This window comes from Phoca vitulina, unplaced genomic scaffold (genome assembly GCF_004348235.1).
Source record: "Phoca vitulina isolate PV1807 unplaced genomic scaffold, GSC_HSeal_1.0 scaffold28, whole genome shotgun sequence".
In the NCBI taxonomy this organism is placed as follows: domain Eukaryota; kingdom Metazoa; phylum Chordata; class Mammalia; order Carnivora; family Phocidae; genus Phoca; species Phoca vitulina.
Window position 1 is genome coordinate 862,010 of NW_022589731.1, and position 25,753 is coordinate 887,762.

A 25,753-nucleotide genomic window follows, 5' to 3' on the forward strand; every position below is an offset into this window, starting at 1 on the left:
GGGATGGCCCTCCCCCACCTGTAGGGACTGGGAATGGGCTTGGTGTTGGGAGGTCCTCTTTTAGCAAGGCAGTTGGGGCCCAGGCCTGGCCTGCCCCCGGGGTCCTAGGGATAGCAGGATCCCACATTTCTTCACCCTCCCCAGGCCCAGGGCCACCCTCGATGCTGCCACAGTGCCACCTGGTGGTCCCTAGGGGAATGCCACACCAGCAGGTAAAGAAGCCACACAAATGAGTTGCAAAAAACTCCGCATCACTTTATTTCAACCTTTATCCAAAAATGTAAAAAGTATTAAAAATGTGCAGTCCTGAGCTTCAGATGCTGATCTCCAATCTCATAGGCAAGTGGGGAGAGAGGGTGAGGACAGAAGTTCAGAGTTCCTCCCAATCCTGGAGAAAAGGGAAGTCCCAGGTAGGGCATAAGATTAGAAAAATACCAGGGCTCTATGAGGGATAGGACCACCCTCTCTCCTAGCACCAGCCCAAGACCCCACCCACCCACCCATCCTCTTCAACGGAGAAGACACATTTAAATTTCTTGAAACTTGTACAGGAACATGGTGCATGGCACATGTAGCTAGCTGACCTGAGAAGAGCAAACAAGGGGTCAGCATCTAGGCCTTCACCTGCTTGTCCTACTTCATCCCAGACCTTGCTGGACCCCTTCCCCCAACTCACCAAGGAGGCTAGGGCCTACCCCCCTGCTTCTTGGCAGGCAGGATGGGGCACAACTCAGCTTCCTCCTCCTCACTACCTTCTTCTTCACTCTCTTCTTCCTCAGAAACGTCATTGCTTATAGTAACTGGTGGAAATGTAAGCAGTAAAGAAAGAGGAGGTTCAAGCCAGACCCCCTTCATACCATATGTCATTTATTCATGCCCTGTGGTGCCAGGCTTGCAGGGACCCTGACCTCCCAGAGCTTATGATCTAGGTGGGAAGAACCTCAGATACTAAGATGACAGAGAGCTAAAGAAGACCACATTAATGGAGGTGGAGAAGTTGGGACAGGTTTTATGCAGGAGGTAGGCTCGAGTAGGACAGAAAGTGGAGGGTATAGCCTGTATGGGACCTGCACTAGGAGATAAGGCTGGGATGGGGCAGGAGTGTGAAGCAGTGGGGGAGACCTGATGGAGAATCCACTAGAGGCAAAGGAGAGGGCTCTCACCAATCTGGTGCCTCCCAGTGATCCGCACAGGGCCAGAACCTGACTTTAGGCGGAAGGTTACAGGTGGCTGGAGCTGGAAGTCATCCAAACTGAGCTGGAAGGAAGACAAGGATGAAGGCCTGGCCCGCCCAACCTCGTGATGAGTTAGTCCTTCAGTCCTCAATTCCTCACCCCCACCCCTAGCCCTACCCCCCACCTCCATCACCCAGCATGGCAGGGGAACTCACCATGGGTTGGCAGGACAACTTGAGGTTGGCTACAGGGACTGCAATCTCCTGGTGGTCATGATTCCTGGCCACGACTTCTATCACATTACACTCATCTTTGGCCCCCTCAGTGAGACAGAGCTGGGAAGGGTACACAGGGCCTCTGGGTCTCCCCAAACAAGGGTTGGCACCACAAGTGGAGGCATCTACCCTAGAACTTGCCCCGCCCCAGTGGTCCCCGGATCACCTAGCCAGGGAATCGCCCATGTGGGGGTCAGGAAGAGGTGACTCCCAGTAAAAGGGATTGGGGGGACAGTTGGAGGCCCCCCGAGTTGCCTGCTCTGGACCAACTCTTCACCACCCTTCCCCGCCCCTCACCATGGTCAAAGCCAGCACATGCTCCGAATCATCTTCTTCTTCTACCTTGAAGGTGAAAGAGCGGGTGTGGCCGGAGAGCTCACAGCCTGGAAGAGGTAACAGTGTGTGTCTGAGCGTTCCACCAAACCTCTGTCACGTGTAGCCAAGGTCAGACCGGCCATTTACGGGCCCACTTCTTAGGAACACCTGGGGCACTCGGCCCTGGGCCCCTCCCTGCACAGAAGGAGAAGGGGTCGCACCGCCCCCTTCCGCTTGGGCTGCAGCGTGCGGGGGGGCCCCCTTCGCCCCCACCCACGTCGTGTTCACCCACGTTGCACTCCTGTTCAGCCCTGCCCAACCGCCCCAGCACCACCTTCATCCCCTCCTTTCTTCAATACCGAAGAAAAAACTGTCCATCGTGACCGGAGCCGGGACCCGCAGACCCCCGATCCCTCCGGCCCGGGCTCGGCTCTCCTGACTCAGGAACGCTAAGGCGGCGGCGGCGCCGGCGGCCATGCTGCAAGGGCCGTCTGGGAACTCCGCCCCCGACACGTACAAAGCGGGGGGACTCGTCGCTGGCTCCGGCCCCGCCTATTAAAGGAGCCGCTGGCGTTTGAGAGAGAAGGGAGCGGGGCGCAACCGGTCCTGGGGAGCCCGTCCGGCCTCTGGTCAGACCGTTGTGTCGGGACTGCGGGGAGTAACATCACAGAAGCATGGATTTTTCTTTTTAATGTTAATACCCTTGCTTATTTCCATGACCACGGCTCCCGAAGGTGGCTCCTGCCTCCATTTTCTCTAGTTCCTCTCACCCTCTGCTGTCTCCACTTCCCCGATCCAGGTAAGCTTTCGTTAAAGGCAGAATAGATACAAAAGTGTAAACATTTCCAACTCCCCTTGTAAAGGCGAATTTCAGGGCAGCGCTTTTCTTATGAAAGCAGAGGAATCACGCTATTTGCCTTTGCTCCAAGAGAGCCGAGGATCCTGAAAGACTTTTCAGCTAGAGGTATTTTCTATTTGAACTACTCGGTCCTCTTCCTAGTATGCTTCCTGCTCTAACGACCTTAAGTTTACTATCCAGAAGGCATAGCTTTATTAAGCTTCAGATGCTGCCTTGATGCGGGAGCTTGCTAGCAAAGGATATCACATCAGATTTGGGGATGCTACTCCTGGCAGGCACGTTTTGGAGCTTATTACGAATCAACCCAAAACATCCTTCCACCTTACACTCCTCTGTCACATAGTTTGGGCAGGGCAACTCTCCAACCCCCATCATTCACCTTTTGACCAAAGAATCTGATAAACTGAAACTGTACTCCTTATCCCACTAGATTAAGGGAACTCATTCAAACTAGCTGCCCTAACTCACGCCCAGGCTGTTAACTGTGGGAAGAGGGTGGCTTGGCCAAGACTAGTCTACTTTCATCTTTTACCTTGCTTGCCTTGAGGAAAATCTGGAAGGAAGTGTTTTTGCTGAAGATGGGAATGGGAAGATGCAGCCCCTAACTTGGAACAGCTGTGAATACTTGCTTATAGGTGAGGCATGAAAGGCAGGAGAAAAGGTACCAGGCAGGAACAAGAAGTAGGTTTACACAGTACACCACCACACACATTCACTTCAAGTTTTATTTTGCCTCTTGCATGGTCTTCAGATAGTTTTACAGTTCGTTTTCTACAGGAACTGAGCTGTGATCTAAACAATCAATGAAATGTCATTCCAACCTTAATAAATATTCATAACCATAGAAGAGAGCATAGCACTTTACCATCCTAGAGTGATGAAAGTATAGGCCTGGACATCGGTTTCATAGTTAGCATCTATGACCAGAAGACCAGCCAAATGATTATTGTAAGCCAAGATAAAACCACAAGCAAACTTGCTAAAAATCCTGATTCCATAGATTGACCCTGAAATCCTCCAGATAAATGCTAGAACTACTAGTGTACAACATGTACTTAAAGAGACAACCAAGTGGCACTAAGCTGTTTTAAACAGTATTTTGTAGAGATCTTCCCTTCCCCCTAGAGCCCTTGAAAATGCAAACTTGGTTCCAGCTTTCCAACATCATACCCTTCTATCAGTTAAAGGTTTCTACCCTGAAAATGAAGAGGTCTCCTTCTTCCCCTCCCTTCATCTTACAAATTCAGTGCACACTCACAGGCCCTCGTTGAAAGTCACTAGATACCACTAGGTACAATGCTTTAAGATAAGATTCCAAGCCCACACTGAAGGAACTTCATGAAGGAAAATGTTTCAGGTTTCCTTCTCCTTGCCCCTCCCACCTCAGATCAAAGTAAAACAGCCGATTTAACAAAACTGCAGGGAAGCAAGATAACAAAATACTGTTCTGAATCCATGGAAAAGTCAGCCAGCCATGATGAAAAAATGAATCCTGCAGAGATTACCTGCTAGCCTCATGCTCAGAACCCCTAAAAACACCAAATCTAAATCAAAATACATGGAGCTTTCAGAATCTGTGGTTAAAGGAAAAAAGAAAAGGGTAACCATAAGTCATTGGTTAAAGTGTGCTCATTGTTTCTTTTAAAAATTAGATACAAACATGCAAGAATTAAAGACTCTGATTTAATAAAACCAGTTGTAACAGGTCTTGACATTAAAGGACAACTGATCTCAGGGCATATGGGACCAATCAGTCCCTGAACCCTACTTGACAGATGTCAAAACTAACATTTCACATGCTGACCTGCATCGAGGTTAATTTCCAGAAGTGACTGCACCTTGCAACAGATTGAGTCCCATGAAGTTAGGCTCTCGTACCCAAAGTGGTCATGGCCTAGCCCTAGGTGGGAGGCACTTCAAAAATAATAAAACTTCTAAAAAAAAAAAACAAAAAACAAAAAAAATCCAAAAAACAAACAAAGGGAAAAGTAAAGAAAATCCATCTTCCACTGATTTACATTATTCAAAGTGCCATCCTGAACCACACCCTTTCATTTTCAAAAGGAAAAAAAAATTACAAAAACAGTGAACACAAAAGTCAGGTTACAACTAGTTTATATACAAAAATTTACAAGTTTGCCATTTTTAAGCTTTTGCCACAAACAACTGCACATTTGTCCCTACAAAAGCACAACATGCCTGAACCAATGGTCACTACAAGAGACAATTGGCCATGGCTTTACAAAGAGCAGAAAAACTGCCCCAAATTAAAATCATTTATTCAGCTTAAAACTATGCCAACAATCATCCCACTTGGAATCTCTACCCTGAAGCCTCTGAAACCTACTAAATCTTTCTCATTTCTGACATGTCCCCAAAGAATGAAAGACATTTCATTCAATAAGCCAAAGAGGATGACAAATGATTTTGATTACTCTTATTAGATGAGAAATGCAACCACACTGGATGCAGAACACAGTGCTGACTATATTTATTGAAGACCCCCTCCCTATAAGCCCATGTAGAGGTCTTGGCACCTAACACAAGACCCAGAAAGGAGGCCCACATCTGTTTCAAACAGGATTTGCATCAATACTATCTTCCAACCAGTGAGTAATCTCAAAGTGTGATTGGTGAGTTTTACACAGTCTTCGTTTCCAATCCCAATTGGCTGATTTGTTGCCATTCCAGAGGCTCAACTGTATGAAGACCCCAACCACCACCCACCAGGTGAAGTTAAGAGACTTTTGGACAGTTCAAAGTGCCAACAAATGTCACAGGCTCCGACCAAGTATAACCACATCCTTTGGAAATCCTTCCATTTTTGCAATTTCAAAACAGCCTAACTTGCTGTAAAATTCCAGAATTCTTTTATCATCTGGTCTCACTTCACAGAAAGCCCCGCGGGAGCCTAGAAATAAAACAAATATTCAAAAATGTAAAGGTCAGTTCGAATCATGGCTAGGAATTGTGATGAATTTTTAATATATTTCAAATAGATGATAGTAGAACTTGTCTATAACAGCTCCTAAATTTCATAACACAATTTTTAAAATTCATATTAATATTCAATGAATATTAATATTTATCAATACCAAATATTGCAGTGGCAACTATCTTCAGTGATGGATATGTTAAACTAGCTTGAATGTGATTATTCACGATTTCAAATCATCAAATTGTGCACCTTAAATATATACAATTCTTAACTGTCAAAAATACCTCAATGTAAAAAAAATTCAACTGTCAGTGAAACTCTTCCCCAGAAAGAAAATCTTTTGAGGAAAAGGCTAAGAAACCTCAAAATAAAATACATGGAGCAAGGCAAAGAATACCTCTGTTTAATTTTTTTTTTTTTTTTTTTTTAAGATTTTATTTATTTATTTGACAGAGAGAGACACAGTGAGAGAGGGAACACAAGCAGGGCGAAGTGGGAGAGGGAGAAGCAGGCTTCCCGCGGAGCAGGGAGCCCGATGCGGGGCCCGATCCCAGGACCCTGGGATCACGACCTAAGCCGAAGGCAGACACTTAACAACTGAGCCACCCAGGCGCCCCTGTTTAATGTTTTTAATATAAAGTACCTTTGAAGGGCCCACAGGGCAAAGGCCATTTCAGCCTACGTCACAAGCCAATATAATCAGAGTATGTTGTATATTCTAAGACATACCTCATATACCTGTGTGATTCTGTCCAAAGCACAACACTGAGAATTATGCTATCTTCAGAGTTGTTTAAATTATTCCACAAAGGGGACACCACTGACTCAAATGATACAAAGATGCAAATAAGTGCATTCCCATGTATCAACGACCCTCTAAGGATTGGTCTCAAACATGGTCTCAAACAAGCCATCCATTTTTGTATTGCACAAGAACTAAAAATAGTTTTTTACACTTCTTAAAGGTGTAAAAAACAAATATATATAGGGGCATCTGGCTGGCTCACTAGGTAGAGCATGTGACTTTGAGTTCAAGCCCTACACTGGACATAGAGTGTACTCAGTCGTTAAGCATCTGCCTTCGGCTCAGGTCATGATCCCGGGCTCCCTGCTCAGCAGGGAGCCTGCTTCTCTCTCTCCCACTCCCCCTGCTTGTGTTCCCTCTCTCGTTGTCTCTCTCTCTGTCAAAATAAATAAATAAAATCTTTAAAATAAATAAATAAATAAATAAAATAATTTCCCCCTTTTTTCCCTTCCTACTATCTTCTTTAAAAATAAATAAATAGGGGCGCCTGGGTGGCTCAGTTGGTTAAGCAACTGCCTTCGGCTCAGGTCATGATCCTGGAGTCCCGGGATCGAGTCCCGCATCGGACTCCCTGCTCAGCGGGGAGTCTGCTTCTCCCTCTGATCCTCCCCCTCTCATGCTCTCTGTCTCCCATTCTCTCTCTCAGATAAATAAATAAAAAATCTTTAAAAAAAAAAAATAAATAAAATAAATAAAAATAAAAATAAAAAAATAAATAAATAAATTAATTAATTAAAGTCTAGGGTATTTATTATCCAGCCCTTTACAGAAAAAGTTTTCATACCACTAATATAAAGCAAAGTATTTCTGAAGGTTGAATTTGGCAAACAAACTCAAAAAAAATTGGCAACTCTGCATTCCTAAATGAAGTTTCTCCCCAAGGTTCATTTAATTTTCAATTATCATAGTGAGTCTCCTGGCAAAATAAATTTAACCTCAATGTGTTCATGTCTCATTTCAACGGAGCTCAAAACAAGCATTTATAGTGTAAAAAAGGAGCATTTTCCAATTATTAATACACATGCAATGCTCACACCACTAATAATTCAGAAGCCAAACCATAAATGGTGGGGAAGGGAATGTAAATTCACCGTAATTTACTTTTTATCCTGTCCCCACTTAGCCCAAACACCAGCAACTACACAAATAACGTACTCACCGTTAGCCTTCAGTGAAGACAGGAGGCAAGCCATCATGCTTTTGGCTACACTTGGGTCAGTTACTTTTTTGTGAATATCCATCTTTATCAGAGAAGGGAAGTTGGCAAGGAAAGTTTCTGGCAACACTTCCTGCTCTTCATGGAAACTCAACATTATTTTCTGTAAAAATTTGAAAGATCTCTTGACTTTTAGCAGATAGTCATTATGTATCTATATCCCAACTATAGAACCCAGCAATAGGAAAAGGAGAACAACATTCAATAACTCTTCCAGTCATTATGTAATTATCACATGAAGAATTAATTAGCTTATAACTCTAGCATTTTTGTTTTCAAAAGTTTGTCTAAAGGTAATGTGGTATCCTGGATTGGATCCTGGAACAAAAAAAGGACATTAGTGGAAAAAGAGGTGAATAAAATGTGTAATTTATAATAATGCACTAAAGTTGGTTTCTTAAGACTTGGACAAATGTAGAAAATGGGTGAGGGGCATATAGGAACTCTGTATTATCTTTGCTAAATCTAAAAATATTTAAAATTTTTAAAAAATTTAAGTTTCTATTGCTTGCACCAAATGTGCATGTAAAAAATGTAGTAGACACCCTGGTTATTCTTTATATGTTCCTGTGCTGAAAACTGTAATTATCAGATTTGAAACAGTAAAACATCAACAGCTCAATCATCAGTACGCTGTAGTTATAATATCTATGTAATTCCGAGTAAGTGAGGCCATCCACACCACCCTCTTATTACACAGCCATCTGGCTAGGGGCAGAAGGTAAAAAGTAGTAATAAACTGTAAGAGAATATAAGTACATTTGTATGGGGAAGAGAAGTAAAGAATTTCAGAAAAGGGGAAGAGGAACAACATGGAAGAAAAAAGATAAATGTCACAAAAAGAAGGTTCCAAATATGTATCTAAAAGTATTTATTGAGCATAAACATTATCAAAAAGGAACTATTTTTAAATATATATATATGCTGATGTATATCTGTAACTGTAGAGGAAAAATTCACTGAAGTTGGGACAGGGCTGACATATGACAAGTACTCCTATCTGGAGGCGCCTGGGTGGCTCAGTTGGTTAAGCATCTGACTCTTGATCTCTGCTCAGGTCTTGATCCCAGGGTTATGAGAGCAAGCCCTGCACTGGGCTCCATGCTGGGCGTGGAGCTTACTTAAAGAAAAAAAAAAAAAAAGTGCTCATATCTGAAAACAGACTCTCAGAGCAGCTCACCCCTATTATTTTTTTATTACAATGAAAAATACATTACTGAGAAGGCAAGTGAGCCTGACAACCAAGCAAATGAGAGATTTTAATTACCTAAACTTGCCCTGAGTCCCCAAAGAAGAGACCATTTAAGTTTGGTGCTTCAAAACAGGGAGGAAAAAAAAAAAGGTTCTCTGTCTATATTTTGTTTTTACTTGAGGAAGTATTATAACACTTCCAAATAAAAAAACTCCATCATGCTGAGGGAACAATGGAAAATGCCATGCTTAAGGGGGCCCCTGGGTGGGTCAGTCAGTTAAGTGTCTGATTCTTGATTTCAACTCAGATCATGGGATTGAGCCCCAAGTGTCCCATGGCCCCTGCAACCAATGGGCTCCACGCTCAGTGGGGAGTCATTCTCTCCTTCTGCCCCTACCCCTTAAAATAAATAAATCTTTTTTTTTTTTTTAAGTGGGGGGGCGCCTGGGTGGCTCAGTTGGTTAAGCATCTGATTCTTGATTTCGGCACAGGTCGAGATCTCAGGGGTCATGGGATCCAGCCCTGTGTCAGGCTCCGCTCTGGGAACAGGCTCTGCTTGTCCTTCTCCCTCTGCTCTCCCCCCACCCCATGCCCCCCGCTCACACATGCTCTCTAATAAATTAATTATAAATCTCTTAAAAAAAAAAAAGGCCTGATATAAAAAAAAAAGTATCACACTTAAGAATCAGCGGCAAGAATTCTTTTTTACAGGAAATTTAGAAAGCACTGGGATTTTACAATGTATCTGCTTACTTCATTTAAGAAAAATTACTGTAGTATAATCTCTAAACCTGTTATTACCTCAGCCTCAGAGAGTTCTTTGTCACCATTTGGCTTGGTATACTTCTCCTGCATGAAGGGAATCCAGGAAATTTTACATTTTTTAATGAAGGGGGTCACATCTACAGTGCCCAGGGCATAACCACATATGCCATCTTCATCTTCTAGGACAAAACAGTAATCCAGGCTGAGGGAAAGCAGCCCTCCTACTAACCTGCTCAGAAGAAAAGAGGGCAGAATGAGTTTCTAACACAAAACTTTAGACTTCAGTGATGTAGGTCTAATGTACTTGAATGGCAATCTATGGAAACTACATCTGGTGTAAGAAGAAACTGAAAATACCCTTTAATATATTCAAATTTTATTAAAACTAAAGTGGGATTTCTAGGAAACTTTATTTCTAGTCATCACTTCCCCTCAACCTGATAAACCTGGCTATGAAATGCTACTCCCAAATCCAACAAATCCAAATACTTCATCACATACTTGTCTCCAATAAGGTCAGGCTGACTTTGAAAAGGTAAACCCACTCCATCGTCATACATTTCTCTGCAAATCTTGTACACGGAAGCCTGAAAATATAATCTAGTTAAGCAACAAAGCAAGAAATACAGCAACAGAATTTAACAATAGACTCGTAAGTTAGACTAGACTTCTAGTATAGGGAATAACAAAATGCCTGGCCTGTCATAAATATCACTTGGCTTTGTTAAATATTTATTTACAGAATCGTATTTGTTAGGATCAGTAGAAAACAGTATGGTTATAGGAAACACAGAGAACTGCTTCACAGGGGATAGTTTTAGGTAGTTAAGCAGTGAATTCAAAATGCAGCAAATAATGCTGTTGAGCCTCTGTTTTGTGTATGTCCAAAATGTTTTAAACATGTTAGTCTTTAAACAGACTTGCTGTTTCCTGTAAGCTGATTATCAACAGCCTATTGATACTTCACAACTGAAAATTACAGAATTACTAAGAGAGAAAATCAGTCAAGGACAACGTATCATTTGGACACACTGATTAATTCCAACTCTAAATACAATTTAGCTGATTTTCATAAAGAGGACTTAAAGGACTTAGCTCAAGATGTTATGAGACTAAGTTCTTTATCAGGTTCTTCCTTAAATATCACCCCTCCTGTGTTCGATGTTTTAGTTAACTTTTCTACCTAAAGTACCTTTTTGAAGACACAGAAATTTTTTTTTTTTTTTTCCTTTAAAAATATGGAACATAGGGCACCTGGGCGGCTCAGTTGGCTGGGAGACTGCCTTCGGCTCAGGTCATGATCCTCAAATCCTGGGATCAAGTCCCTCATCGGGGCCCCTGCTCAAGCGGGGAGTCTGCTTCTTCCTGATGTTCCCCCCTCGTGCTCTCTCTCTCTCAAACAAATAAAATCTTTTAAAAATTTTTTAAAAAATAAAATTAGGGGCGCCTGGGTGGCTCAGTCTAAGCGTCTGCCTTCAGCTCAGGTCATGATCCCAGGGTCCTGGGATCGAGCCCCGCGTCGGGCTCCCTCCTCTGCGGGAAGCCTGCTTCTCCCTCTCCCACTCCCCCTGCTTGTGTTCCCTCTCTCGCTGTGTCTCTCTCTGTCAAATAAATAAATAAAATCTTTAAACAAATAAATTAATAAAATTAAAAATATGGAACGCTTCACAATTTGTGTGTCATGCTTGCACAAGGGTCATGGTCATGCTAATCGTCTCTGGACCGTTCCAATTTTGCTGCAAAGAGAGCACCACAACTGATTCTTTTAACCAGGGAGTTCAAAGGAAAAGTAGTAAGTGAGCACCATAACCATATACCAAGTGCGTAGACAGACAATTACCTCATCTTTAGGAAAATATGGTCTGATAGTATAAACTTTGGAGGTAGGAGTCAGTGGGGGTGGTTGAAAAAAGAGATCATTTGCCCCATCAATTGGCAGCAAACGCTGTGGGAAGAAACAAAAAGAAGATGGATTAGTGTTGGGAAGATCTCCATTTCTTTAAATGGGTGTGCACTGCAGATTACCAACTTAACATTAACTGGCTACTGCAGGCAGACCTAAAGAAGAGGGGTGTACTATGCTTTACTAAAATAAACACCTCTTTGCTGGGGGAAGGGGGTGCTTCTGAATAGAAATTACCCAAACTGAGTTACATAGCTTTAGTGGCATATTAATGGGGATTTAAATTTATAGTAAAAAAAAAAAAAATCTATTCCAGTATCACAAATCTATTTTTTTAAACCAATCTTATATAGACCATCTCTGTACTAAAAGATGGCAGAACAGAATGTCAGGAGGAGAGGTTTGGTCTGAAGAGGGTTATCTGTCCAGGAGACGCTTTATTCCCAAAGCAATGCGCTTCAGTTTGCTGTGCGCAGCAGAGCACCTGTTGGGGGGAGAAAAGTAGAGCACCTGAAAAGTCCATGAACAAATTTCAACACCAAAAAAGCTTCTCATTTTGTTCAAATTCATTAACAGGCTGTTCTTTAGAGTACAAGTTTTATTTATAAAATAATTGGGAAAGTATCCAAAAGTCCTTTCACCATTCACTTGCATAATTATTCATCCTCTTTGCTCATGGAGTTTCCACTGGCAGACAAGCATGCGCGCATTGTGCATTGCGGGCGCAGATTAAAATGGTGTGCGACCTGCAAAGAAACAATGTGAAGTGTATACCTAGAGCCGCTGCGCTTCGCAGGCGCGGGGGGAATTGGCAGCATCTCCTTCAGAAATTACTGTGAAAGAGGAGGAAAATTTGATTTAAAATCCAGCTATGTAACTAAATTGAATTTGGGACTAGAAAGCCTTCGGCAGACCAATCCTTCCAGCCATCTGATGCGCAACATAAGGTTTCTCATAAAACAAAGAAAATGTCAATTCAGTTGTGAATTCATATTGATACCTGGAACTCTCCTGCTAGACCACCTCTAAAGGCCCAGGGTTCTTGGTCTCCAATTAAGAACTGTGCTGAAGAATGACTACGACACCCTGTTGAGATCAGATCCAAGCGGAGAACGTTACGAGAAAGGGGATTTCCTGGGGTCTCAAACGTCCAACACACTAACAAACACTTTGTGGAAATAGCTCTCTAACAATAATAATCCAGGGTTTCAGAACAAGGCTGTGATAATAATTTTTTTTAATTTGTAATGGAATTTCAATACCAATGTTTCTTCCTCTGATTAATGAATAATCACTGTAAAGAGTTCTACCCTTTAATTATTGGAAGTCAGTCTCAAGTTTGTTTGGGTCAAGTTTATATATTCCCTAGATACAGCTATAAAAAAAAAAATCAAGCCAGCTGCTTGCTCTGTAGTGAAATTACAGTAATCATGAAGTGAAATGAAGGAAATAGGTTAGGACATTTTATTATCACAGCCCATGAAGGAATTAAACCTGTCTGAAGTCACATTTTACATTACAAGGAAGGGTAAGGAAGGGAAAAAGAGGGAGGGGGGGATTAATCTTGTCAGAAAACTAAGGTCAGCAGAATAAACAGAAGAAATTGTTCAGTAAGTTGACAACAAAACACAATGAAAACTATTTTTTCTAACAAGGACAATCCAATTTAGACTTGGCTAATAATAATAGCAGTCAGACAAATTCTAAGAGCTAAGGAGAGCCAACTGATGCTCCTAATTTATCCAGAGCTAAAACATACTTTTCTGAAAAGTATGACAGTATCTGGCTCTTCTGACTGACCATTATAATCTTTGCAGCGCACTGAACACATGCACAGAGTGGCAGGGTGTAAGGTCCAGAAGTCAGCACTAAGGTCACGACTTAACCAACCTCAGAGGCAATAAAGGAAACTAACAACAAGAAATAATTGAAAGCAAGTATTTGGAGGCCAAATCAAAATCACCTGCCTAGTCTTCTGACAAGATAAAGCAGCGCAATATAGTTCTTTTCCATTTGAAGACAGCATTCTACCTCCTGTTCAAGTTAACAGTCTCATCAGTACAAGATATAGTGTGCTAGTCAGACAGTCCCAAAGCAAACCAATTTTTTTGTTCACAATTCAGACCCATTAAGAGATTATATCCAGGTTTGTCATTTTTTAGGGGTAGGGGTGCTTTAAGAAAACATACGTAATATGTAAATTTGTAAAATAAATATGAAATAGGGTCAAAATTTAGGCTAAGAGAATGTGCCCCATTCCATAGCTCAGTGTAAATTTACACTGCAGAAAAATACTATACTCTCAAACTTTAAGATCAGCCAATTTCCCCTACCCCCCACTTTGAGACTACAACATAACTAGCACTTCCAACTATTACAATAAAAAGCTGCATGTACGAAGAGCTGTGTAAATGAAAACATGGTTAATGCCTCAGTCGCTGCGCAAACGTGACTTCAGTTCATGCCTACTGCCCTTAAATCTGAGCTACCTCACAGATAGAACCTTTCAATTTAAACTAATTAATCATGACGCGCTGTGAACATCTGCCGCTGTCCATCCAATAGCAGTAGACACTTGTGCTGAGGATTCTCCCATCTGTACACAATGGGGAAGAAGATAATAGAAGTCGTTAGTAATCAAAAGTACTGCATAGCCACATTCTTTAAAGGACTGAATGCCAGCTGGACTGGAGAGAGGAGGAAAACAAAGGGTTCTAACCAGTAACTCCCTGAAATTACTATAGATCCATGAAAATACTCTCCTTGTCATGAGCTTTTTGTAAAGCTATGCGGATGCCAAGATAATTATTTAAAACTTCTGGGCGCCTGGGTGGCTCAATTGGTTAAGCAACTGCCTTCGGCTCAGGTCATAATCCTGGAGTCTTGGGATGGAGTCCCACATCGGGCTCCCTGCTCAGCAGGGAGTCTGCTTCTCCCTCTGACCCTCTTCCCTCTCGTGCTCTCATTCTCTCTCACTCAAATACATAAATAAAATTAAAAAAACAAACAAACTTCTAAGATGCTCTGACCTTTAGATCGTACAGTAGCTATCTACACACTTTGGGAAAGCTGCCCCATATTTGCACAGTACAGAAATAAAACCTGAGAGGAAATAGAAACAATACTGTATATAATCAAGAATTTAATTTTGAATAATTCTTGAATTAAAAGTTCAATATCAAATGTTTTAAATGATACTTTCCCAAGCTCAAGAATCCAGACTTCACACTGGAAACATTAAGATTTAAATCCCTGTAAGAGATTTAATTATAACTCCCTGGCCAGAAGCCTGGAAGGCAAATGCTGTCATCCAATAACCAATATAGAGGTTTTTCCTGAGCCTAAATACAGACATCACAGAAAAGAGGTGCTTGGAGCCTTTTAACAAGAGGTAAAAATTCTCGGGCGCCTGGGTGGCTCAGTTGGTTAAGCGACTGCCTTCGGCTCAGGTCATGATCCTGGAGTCCTGGGATCGAGTCCCGCATCGGGCTCCCTGCTCAGCAGGGGGTCTGCTTCTCCCTCTGACCCTCTTCCCTCTCGTGCTCTCTGTCTCTCATTCTCTCTCTCTCAAATAAATAAATAAAATCTTAAAAAAAAAAAAAAAAAAAGAGGTAAAAATTCTCTAGCTGTTGTGCTAAATACACAGAAACTCAAGGTTATTTTCAAACTAACAGACACACTACTTTTAACTGCTAATCAGTTGTGTCAAAGGAAAGCTATTATTTTTTTTTTAATATTTAGGAGTCCAGGGGCACCTGGGTGGCCCAGTCATTAAGCGTCTGCCTTCGGCTCAGGTCATGATCCCAGGGTCCTGGGATCGAGCCCCACATCGGGCTCCCTGCTCCACGGGGAGCCTACTTCTTCCTCTCCCACTTCCCCTGCTTGTGTTGCCTCTCTCACTGTGTCTCTCTGTCAAATAAATAAAATCTTTAAAAAAAAGAGTCCAAAAGTATATAGGCAGAAGGTGAGAAATCTCATTGCTACCACTCTTAATCTAAGCTCACAATGTTTCACACAACTGTTTCACAACAAAGACCAAGTAACCCATGACAGTATTTGTGACTACCATGAAAACTGTGACATGTCAGTTAGCCTTGCTGCCTGCTGTGTGCTGTATGTAAGTCCATTACATTCCTTATAGCTGGATTGAAAACCTGGAAATGAAATGAGGTCCCTGGAGAAACTTGGCCATGCTGGTGCTTTTTACCAAGTTTGTTGAGAATTTCCCAAAAAAAAAAAAAAAAATCAGTTTTCAAAAGAGACATACAGAAGTCCATTTAATTAAGGAGAGAATTTTCAGGAGATTGCAATTTTCATCCCCTGCTAAAACCAATTACTTGGTAGAGGAATAAAGAAAAAGCCATGTGAAATAATACCAAGTAGCACCAGAATAGCCTACCACTAAAGCTCGCATGCGCACAGGGCTGGGAGGATAGCTTCCTCTTGCCAGGCCCCTTAGGTCATTTCAGCAATTGTTCTGTTAAACACAGCAATTAATGTTACCACGACACAGCAAGCAGCAGAGAGCTTACAGTCACAATTCATAGTGTCTCATCTCCAAATCAGATAAAAGTGCTATACAGGGTTCCATCCAGGAAGCATTCAGTCAGAGCAAGTTAAAGTCAGTACTTTTCTAACACATTTTAAAGATATTTATGCTGAATTAGCCCAAGGGAGAAAAATCAATGTGCTTGATGTATTTACGGAGACTTGCATCTCAAGTTTGCCAACAATGGCTATACCTTTGAAAGAAATCTAAGCAAAGAATTTAAAGAGTTGGAAATCTGTCAATTCCTTAAATATTTTTCTCCCTGTGGGATAATCTTTTTTTTTTTTTTTTCGTTTTTAAGGGACAATATATCTGAGGAAGAGATTATTCCTGGTGCACCTACCTAACCACTGTACAAAAGACTTCACCATAGACATTATACTCTTGATATCCCAAACATAGGAGTACATGTCATAAAGGATTGTCCTGTTGGCACAATTGGAGAGCCGAGTGAACATTCCCATCACCAGTCCGCACATCTCCTCAAACTTGGCTGCTCGTGACCGCCATTCTTCAATCTATTGAAGATCAATAAAAATATGACTCAAAAAACTGCAAGAAAAAACAAAATAACCTAAAACATACTTATAAACTGTTTGTATTATCAGGTACCTGCAACATATCCTAAACATTAAAGGATCACTGGGCTTAAACTCTTCAGATAAGCAGTAAGTCTGTGTCTCCCAAACTGACAAACATTTCTAAAATTATCAACTGTGATGACTTTCCTTCGTTCCTCACTCTAAGGTCAAACTATGGAACTCTATGCACCAGAATCAGCAGAGTCCACATCCACTTTACAGAGCATATTCTAAGATGTGGTCAATTTTCAGAATTATACTCATTAAAGGCTTCCTCCATATCATCAGCATGGGGACCCACCCAGGCTAGAGAAGAGAATAAATTAAGCATACTCACTTTTTCAGAGTCTTTTCCTTTGCAATTGACACTGACAACACTGCTATTTGCTCGAAGCCACTGGAACTCCCTTAACATCTGTGCTCCTTTGGGTCCATGCTCATAAGGAAGGTAGAATAGGTCAGCAAGCAACTGCAAATCCTCCAAAGTCACTGGTTCCACAGTGTACAAAGGCTTTTCATTTGGACCTGGCACAAACTGCTCCTTGTTTGTCTGTTCATCAGTCTGCATAGGGGCAATATCACTAATGCAATCTTCCTGCATAGACATTTCTGGGGATTTTGATTCAGCTATGCTCTCTTTATCTGTGTCCATTGGTTTCAATTCCTCAGCCATTTTAGCTTCAACAATTTCAGTTAGTATTTGATTGTCATTCTTGTGGTCTGTTTCTTCTTGTTTTTCCACTACCATGTCCATGGGTTCCTCATCTGGCTGTTTCTTTTCTTCTTCCTTGGTCAAAGCTGTAGGCTCACCACTCAAGGCTGCTCCCTGGCTCATAATGGGCTCCTGATAAACTGTTGTAACTACAGTTGTGGCATTTAAAGAGGGCGCTGCAACTAAGGGAGTCCCATCAACTACACTTGCTTTAGCTCCACTGTGTGCAACCTGCCGACCTACAAAGATAAATTACCACAAAAATAATCAGAGTTAGAAATAGAACAAATCAGATCTAGAGAAATGTTTATTTTTTTTATTAACATACAATGTATTATTTGTTTCAGGGGTACAGGTCTGTGATTCATCAGCCTTACACAATTCCCAGTGCTCACCGTAGTATTTACCCTCCCCAATGCCCATCACCCAGCCACCCCATCCCTCCCACCCCCCTCCACTCCGGCAACCCTCAGTTTGTTTCCTGAGAGAAGAGTCTCTTATGGTTTGTCTCCCTCTCCGTTTCGTCTTGTTTCATTTTTCCCTCCCTTCCCCTATGATGTCCTGTTTCTCAAATGTCCTGTTTCTCAAATTCGTCGTATCAGTGAGATCATATGATACTTGTCTTTTGAGAAATGTTTTATCATATCTGTAACTGGAACCTCAATTTGAGATTCCAAATAATACTTAGCCCTGAGAAAAGTGCAATATGGGGCGCCTGGGTGGCTCAGTCGTTAAGCAGCTGCCTTCGGCTCAGGTCATGATCCCAGGGTCCTGGGATTGAGCCCCACATTGGGCTCCCTGCTCAGTAGGGAGTCTGCTTCTCCCTCTTCCTCTGCCTGCTGCTTCCCCTACTTTGCTCTCTCTGTCAAATAAATAAATAAATAAAATCTTAAAAAAAAAAAAAGTGCAATTTCTCTAAACCATCAGGGAGGTAGGGAGGGAAGAGAGGAAAAAAGAAACATGATAAACATCCCCTAAATATGCCAACACGTATTATTATCTTCTCTTTTGAAGATCTAGATCTAAAAACCACTATTCCAAAAAAGACTTTTTAAAACAAATCAGCATTCCATCAAGATAAAACCTACTTAAGACCAAAAGTTAAGATTTTAAAGACCTTATTCTCTAGATCCCTTCCTAAATTTTGTTTGGTGGGCCTATGATAGGCACATCAAATGTTCTTTACTTTAGGACTCAACCATATGATCTAACTCCGTTAAAAGGGCCAAACTTACTGCTATACTGATGAGGTACACCAAACTCCTGCAACCATTCTGTTAAAGCTAACTTTAGGGCCATCTGTGGACTATAGAGCACGTCAGTTTCAATATCTTCATCACTGCCTTCATTTTCTAACTTTATCTGGATCGATACAGTACTGTCTTCACTGTCGGCTGCAAAAAAAAAAAGAAAGAACACAAAAAACAGTTTTGATTACAAAAGCCTCCTGATGAGAGGAACAAATGCAAAACACCACTTATCACAGTACAACTAGAGAAACAAAGAATAGGAAAAAGAACAAAACTTAAACATAAAAATGCAAACACAACCTAACTGAACCACTTCACCTATAAGTCATCTAAATGCATTGCTGCATGTAACATCCCACTTGAAATACGGAACACTAAGTTTAGAATCACTGGAAGTCATTCATAAAGGTTCACTGAGTACCAATCATTGGGAACGTGAGGTTTAAGGCACTATGATTTCCATAAAGAAAACATTCCCAACCCTTCAGAGCTTATAACTTAATGGGCAAATCATTACGAAAAAATAATAAGCAAATTAGTAACTGTATTGAGGGGGGAAGAGAAAAATCAGTAGAGAACCCACATATGAGCACAGATAATAAGCACATAATGAAGCTCTGAACCAGGATAGTGTTAGAAAAAAGAAGGTCTGGGCGCCTGGGTGGCTCAGTTCTTAAGCGTCTGCCTTTGGCTCAGGTCGTGATCCCAGGGTCCTGGGATCGAGCCCCGCTTCAGGCTCCCTGCTCCGCGGGAAACCTACTTCTCCCTCTCCCATTCCCCCTGCTTGTGTTCCCTCTCTCGCTGTGCCTCTCTCTGTCAAATAAATAAATAAAATCTTAAAAAATAAATAAATAAATAAGGTCTGAACTCTTTGGCTTAGTATCCAAAACCCTCCTATTCTTAGCTTTCCTTTGTATTTCCCTGCATACGGCCCAGTTTGGCTAATTATCTACTAGTCCTTAATGTGCTTCATGCTCTGCCTTAAAAGAGGTAGGAGGTAGAGGTGGGAGCCTGGGTGGCTCAGTCAGTTAAGCATCTGCCTTTGGCTCAGGTCATGATTCCCGGTGTCCTAGGATCGAGCCCCACGTCAGGCTTTCTGCTCAGTGGGGAGCCTGCTTCTCCCTCTCCTTCTGCCTGCTGCTCCCCCTGCTTGTGCGCTCTCTCAAATAAATGGAATCTTTGAAAAAAGAGATATAGGAGGTAGGTGCCATATATACAGAGAAGACTGAAATTTTATTTTATTTTTTAATGGGGAGATCCACAATGAGCCTTAATGGGAGGTATTATCCCAATAAACAGATTTTGAAGTAGTAGTACAGAACTCAGGAAAAAACACAACTATTTGACTACATACCACACCCAAAGCATCATAATGTGACATTTCCACACCTCCTAAATGGGCCAAAATTCAGGTAACTTCAAATTTTCAGTGTCCAGTGTTTTCGTCTTGCCCACCAACACTTTAAGGCCCAGCAACCTTTACGCATACTTTGATGCATTTTAAGTACTCCCTCCTCTATGAGACTGTTTCTTACCACCACTTCTGCTTAGCAGAAATAAACAGTCTCTCCTCTGTATTCCCACAGCACTCTGTAGACAACTACCTCAGTATTTATCAAACCACAGCACAGTCGCCTACATGCTTTATTCAAAACCAGACTATGTTCTTCAAAAGTGGGGACTACTTTATTCTTTGCATCTTAGTGCCAGGAAGGTGCACTTGCCACATCTTAATATGTGTTTAAATGTCAATGAATGTGAGGTGCCTGAGAGGCTCAGTCGGTTAAGCATCTGCCTTCGGCTCAGGTCATGATCCCAGGGTCTTGGGTCCCACATCAGTCTCCCTGCTCAGCGGGGAGTCTGCTTGTCCCTCTGCCTGCTCCTCCCTAGGCTTGTGCTCATGCTCTCTCTCTCAAATAAATTAAATTAAATATCCCATTTAATAAAAATCACCAGAAAACACAAACTGAATCAGAATAATTCTAGGGATAACAAGAACACTCAAAGACTACTTGTCTAGTACTCAGACTTCAAAGACTAAGTCACATTTTAAAAGCAAAGAACTGGGGAAAAAGAAAAAGAAAAAAAGCAAAGAACTGGGAGAAAAGGGGAAGCAAAGAACTGAGCCCAAGAAGTTATTAAATAATTTGTCCAAAGCCACTCAGCCCTTCTTCTAATCACATATATATCTCATTCACAGGACTAAACAACACACTTTAAAAACCTCTTAAATTATGACGACAAAGGAACACATACTTGCCAACAGCTCTAGTTAACTCCACCTCTCCCCCCAAAGTTGTCGACTTACTCATCACTACATCTTTTCTCACTCCATTCATGTTTGATTTGTACCAGGTGGCAAGGGTGTGGATAGCAACATAGTTGGCTTCAAATTCACAATTTGGATTAGTAAGGACTCCTTTTAACCGTGGGATGAGTTCTGTGGATCTTCCTTTGTATGGCCCCAGAAATAGTCTCTTCTGATCATAATCATTAGCATGAATGTTATCCCAGATTACTGGAGCTCTCTTAATAATCTTAGAAACCTCTTCAATGGACTCCACCGTAATTTCTTTAGAAACAACTTTGGGACCTAGAAATAATGATGACCATTTGTTAAAAGACCCTCCAACATGACTCTTCAAAATATACTGCATTCAATTTTTGATTGTATTTTGTTATATATATACTTTCCAACAATTTTTCTTTTCAAAGTAACACAACATGTCTTTTTACTCAGTTTTACCCAACCACCCCCAGTATTCCCTCAGATCACATTATTAGAAATGGAAATAGTAGTAAAAAGATAAGAGATTTGTGCAGGCTCCCTCAAACTGATACATTAAGAAACAAATTTTCATGTGAACAAATTTTTTCCATTATAATACAACACAGTGATTACTAGCTGACAATCCAGCATGATAGCTTTCATTTGATAAAATAAAATACTCTCCCTAAGGCTGAGATCAATATCCTTTAGCCCAGTTCCCTATTATTTATCAACAACCAATACTCAGATTCACTGCAAAATCCTCAGAGATGTTTTTTATACTAAATGAAGAATGTATACTTCATAAAAGAGAATTTTAACAACAAAGTTTTCTGGTTCAGGCTCAGTTTTCAAAAAGCATCCAATTAAGCAGAACAACCAATTTTTTTAAGTTCTAGTTACCTAAAGTTTTACTGTATAAATCTTAAAGACTTACCTGTCCAAAGCACCTCAATTCCGGGTAGAAGCTTTTCACCCACAGTCCTTAAATAAGGAGACTGAGACACATTTGGGTAACAGAAAGTGCCACAATATTCTGAATGTAGGAGGGAAAATTAAGTAAAATAGTCAGGAATAAAATGGTCATGGGTTTTTAAATGGGGGAAAAAATGTCTATCAATTCTAAATTCCGAAGTGGGTAGTTCATTAAAGAATCAACTCAAAAAAATAAAAGTGACTCAATTCATAAAATCTGATATTCTTCCTCCAATAATACAGACCGATCCTTATTACCCTACAGTCACTAAAAACACAATTTTACTAAAGAAATAATTGGAATTTTTAGCATTTTCTACATACTTCTGAACTGCCTACATTTCTCAGTAACAATTAGAGGCCAAATAGAACAAATTGGTAATATCATAACAGAAAGAATGCAACATTATGCCCATGGCTATTAGTATTCAACTGCAAGTAAACTGTAATTTGCAGTGAATTAAGTATTTCCCACATAATCTTATTAAACATTACTTGAGTATTCATGTAGTATCAGACCACTGATACAAGGTTCACGGTTCATAGTACTTGAAAACAGACATACACACAAAGTTAAATAAACTCAGACTAAAATTTCCTAGAACTTATTTATCTCTTCCTGAAAAAGAAATCAAGTCAGGGGGAAATTTCTTATAAGCCAAATTTTGAGAGGGAACTAAGAGAGGCTAATATATTTTCAATGGAAGGACCTAGAGGGGAGGGAAAGGAGAAAAAATTGGCAAGTTTTCTAGGCTGACTACTGGAAATAAGAGCCCAGATGGAAGTGGGAAGAGTGAAAAAGGATACAGATATGCACAGGCAGAAAAAAGGAACAAGTAGGAGGAAATGAGAAGTGACTAAGTTAAAAGCAATGTAAATTTGCTTTTTTCTAGTTTTTCATTTTGATAATACTATCCTTCCTTCAATCCTGAAAATGTACTGTTCAGATACTTCCAGCACTAAAAATACATGAAATCTTTTGCTTGTTCAGTTGCCATTTATTAGTCCCTAAAACTTCTCTAGTGTAAGGCCTTGAGAAACGTCTTCTAGAAAAGTAATTCCTACCTTTATACACCACAAAGGGAGAGGGGACAACACAGTAAAACCCATACAGGATTCTTTGAAACCATCTCAGGGTTGTGAGATGGAGCCCCAAGCAGGCTCTGCAATCAGTGTGGAGTCTGCTTAGGACTCTCTCTTCCTCTCCCTCTACCCCTCCCCCCACTCTCTCTAAAATAAATTCTAAAAAAATCTTAAGACTAGTTAAATATAAAGCTATTATATACAATACCTGTGGGACAGAAGAGGAAAGTTTCTGGCTCTCCTAGGTACTGATAAATTTCATTTGTGATGGAGACCTGGGCATGAGCGAAAGAACTGAATACCTCTTTGTCTGCTGCACACATATTATGATCAATATCATCAAAAAGCAAGGCAAATGACCTGCACCCAAACTGAGAAACCTAGAAAAGGTAAAACAAAACAACAACAAAAAAACCAAGATGTTTTAGTAGCTCATTTTTTAAAAAGATTTATTCCTTTATTTGAGAGAGAGCGCGTATGCACACGCAAGCAGGGGAAGGGGCAGAGAGAGGGAGAAACAAGCAGACTCCTTGCTGAGCAGGGAGACCAGCACAGAAATGGGGCTCAATCTCAGGACCCCAAGATCATGACCCGAGCTGAAACCAAGAGTCAAGCGCTCAACCAACTAGCGCAACCCAGGCATCCCTTTAGCAGCTCATTTTAGAGTAAAAATACAAGGGGCGTCTGGCTCGATCAGTAGAGCAGGCAACTCTTGATCTCGGGATCTTGAATTCCAAGCCCCACAATGGGCATAGAGCTTACATAAAAAACAGGATTCCAAATATTAAAGCAGACATGTAACAGTTGTACCTAAATCAAACATTTTCTTTAGGGTGTTCAAAGCCAAACCTATTGTTTTTATATTTTCTATGTTAAACAGCTAGACAAGTTTAGGAAACATTTTTCATTTGGGTTTGAATGCAGTATGTTCCAATAAAGCTTCAACAATATGGCCTATCCTACACCTCCTTGGCTGATGATTATAGAAGACCAAACAGAAAAATACAAAAACACAAATAAGTGAACTCAAGAGGCGAAAAACCTAGGCCTGTTCTAGTTCCAAAGACACACTGATCTTAATTAATCTCTGCACATAAACCTAACTAGTCCATGAATCTAAAGGAACGTAGCAGTAGTATTTGAACAAACAGGAAAATAACCTCTTAAAAAGCCTGGGTGGCTCAGTCAGTCAGGTGGCCCACTCTTGATTTCTGCTCAGGTCATGATCTCAGGTTTGTGAGATCGAGCCCCATATCAGGCTCTGTGCTGGGCGTGGAACTTGCTCAAGATTCTTTCTCAAACAAACAAACAAAAAACAAAACTCACTCTTCCTCTGCCCCCACCACGCTCTTAAAAAAAAAAAAAAGCATATTCATGGAAATTTAACCTAATTTTTTTTTTTTAAAGATTTTATTTATTTATTTGACAGAGAGAGACCCAGAGAGAGAGAGGGAACACAAGCAGGGGGAGTGGGAGCGGGAGAAGCAGGCTTCCCGCGGAGCAGGGAGCCCAACGTGGGGCTCGATCCCAGGACCCTGGGATCATGACCCGAGCTGAAGGCAGACGCTTAACGACTGAGCCACCCAGGCGCCCTAACCTCATTAATTTTTAATCATCTTAATGCCATCAATAATATAAACCTGTGCCAGGGTGCCTGGGTGGTGCAGTTGGTTAAGCTTCCAACTCGGTTTCAGCTCAGGTCGTGATCTCAGGGTTGTGAGATGGAGCCCCAAGCAGGCTCTGCAATCAGTGTGGAGTCTGCTTAGGACTCTCTCTTCCTCTCCCTCTGCCCCTCCCCTCACTCTCTCTAAAATAAATTCTAAAAAAAAATTTTTATTTTTAAAGATTTTATTTATTTGACAGAGAGAGACACAGCGAGAGAGGGAACACAAGCAGGGGGAGTGGGAGAGGGAGAAGCAGGCTTCCTACGAGCAGGGAGCCCAATGTGGGGCTCGATCCCAGGACCCTGGAATCATGACCTGAGCCGAAGATAGACGCTTAACAACTAAGCCACCCAGGCGCCCCTAAAAAAGTCTTTAAAAAAATGTAAACCTTTGCCTAAAGAAACATGCACACGTTTATATGTGTAATGTTCAGCAAATTTACCAGAAAAGACGTGCAGCTTTTTCAAGATTTATTTGTCAGAGGAGAGAGAGTGCGCACAAGCATGCACACAAGCAGGGGGAGTGGCAGGCAGAAGGAGAAGCAGGCTCCCCGCTGAGCAAGGAGCCCAATGGGGGACTTAATCCCAGGACCCTGGGATCATGACCTGAGCCGAAGGTAGCTGCTTAACTGACTGAGCGACCCAGGCATCCCAAGATGCGCAGCTTTTATGTTAAGCAGAACTTAGATTCTAATCAGTTTACACGTCTACCTAGTCTGTTTTCCTTCTAATCTTGGGAAACCAGCCAACCATTTCCAGACTGAATTATCTCTCTTGTCCATATCAACAAACGAAACTGACGTCTTAACAGGTAAAACCCTGTTTCTATAACCCTGGTCACAAATTCAGTCAAGTACCCAATAATATACAGAGTTTCTCAAAATGTGATTCTGGACAACCTGAATTCTGAGACAAGTCCCACCCAAGTCCGTATTCCCACCCCAAGTGAGTTTAAGATTCTCTGGAAATGGACCCTATCAGCATTCTTTTAAGAATCACTTCTAAGCATTTCTTTTAAGGTAGTTCTCATGCAAACTGAAGTCTGAGAAGCACTGGTAGCTCCAGTAAAGCTCTCTTGACTCACAAAATATCCTTCTGTGAAGAGCATTAAAGTAAAAAAATGGTACAGAAGCAAAGAAGAATAAATTTGGTTTCCTTTTTTTTTTTTTTTTAAGTAGGCTCCATGTCCAGTGTGGAGCCCAACAGGGGGCCTGAACTCATGACCCTG

At 41.4% G+C, this 25,753-nt stretch overlaps 2 protein-coding genes and 1 pseudogene across 3 annotated transcripts in view; all 3 read right to left on the reverse strand.

Annotated features, from left to right (window-relative positions):
* Nucleotides 1-244: 244 nt before the first annotated feature.
* On the reverse strand, nucleotides 245-2,259 carry NPM3 (nucleophosmin/nucleoplasmin 3). 2 transcript variants are annotated; one of them, XM_032423366.1, is made up of 6 exons: nucleotides 2,125-2,259; nucleotides 1,748-1,833; nucleotides 1,391-1,510; nucleotides 1,164-1,257; nucleotides 677-800; nucleotides 245-388 (listed from the first exon to the last, which is right to left on the reverse strand). In XM_032423366.1, exons 1-5 carry the CDS (start codon nucleotides 2,240-2,242, stop codon nucleotides 685-687), a joined length of 534 nt encoding a protein of 177 aa, XP_032279257.1. In that variant the 5' UTR covers nucleotides 2,243-2,259; the 3' UTR covers nucleotides 245-388; nucleotides 677-684. The 2 variants fall into 2 exon arrangements, with proteins under 2 accessions (XP_032279257.1, XP_032279258.1); XM_032423367.1 differs by lacking the exon at nucleotides 677-800 and having other exon boundaries at nucleotides 2,125-2,258.
* Nucleotides 2,260-3,335: 1,076 nt separating this feature from the next.
* OGA (O-GlcNAcase) overlaps nucleotides 3,336-25,753 on the reverse strand; it is a 28,769-nt gene continuing 6,351 nt past the window's right edge. The window contains exons 5-16 of the mRNA XM_032423140.1: nucleotides 23,071-23,242; nucleotides 21,742-21,840; nucleotides 20,844-21,128; nucleotides 18,521-18,679; nucleotides 16,911-17,524; nucleotides 16,336-16,510; nucleotides 12,444-12,529; nucleotides 11,381-11,485; nucleotides 10,042-10,127; nucleotides 9,577-9,769; nucleotides 7,527-7,686; nucleotides 3,336-5,535 (exon numbers count right to left, since the gene is read on the reverse strand). Of these exons, the coding sequence (XP_032279031.1) occupies nucleotides 5,399-5,535; nucleotides 7,527-7,686; nucleotides 9,577-9,769; nucleotides 10,042-10,127; nucleotides 11,381-11,485; nucleotides 12,444-12,529; nucleotides 16,336-16,510; nucleotides 16,911-17,524; nucleotides 18,521-18,679; nucleotides 20,844-21,128; nucleotides 21,742-21,840; nucleotides 23,071-23,242 (2,271 nt within the window). The 3' untranslated portion in view covers nucleotides 3,336-5,398. The remainder of the gene's footprint in view (nucleotides 5,536-7,526; nucleotides 7,687-9,576; nucleotides 9,770-10,041; nucleotides 10,128-11,380; nucleotides 11,486-12,443; nucleotides 12,530-16,335; nucleotides 16,511-16,910; nucleotides 17,525-18,520; nucleotides 18,680-20,843; nucleotides 21,129-21,741; nucleotides 21,841-23,070; nucleotides 23,243-25,753) is intronic.
* Nucleotides 11,190-11,298, reverse strand: LOC116644167 (annotated as a pseudogene).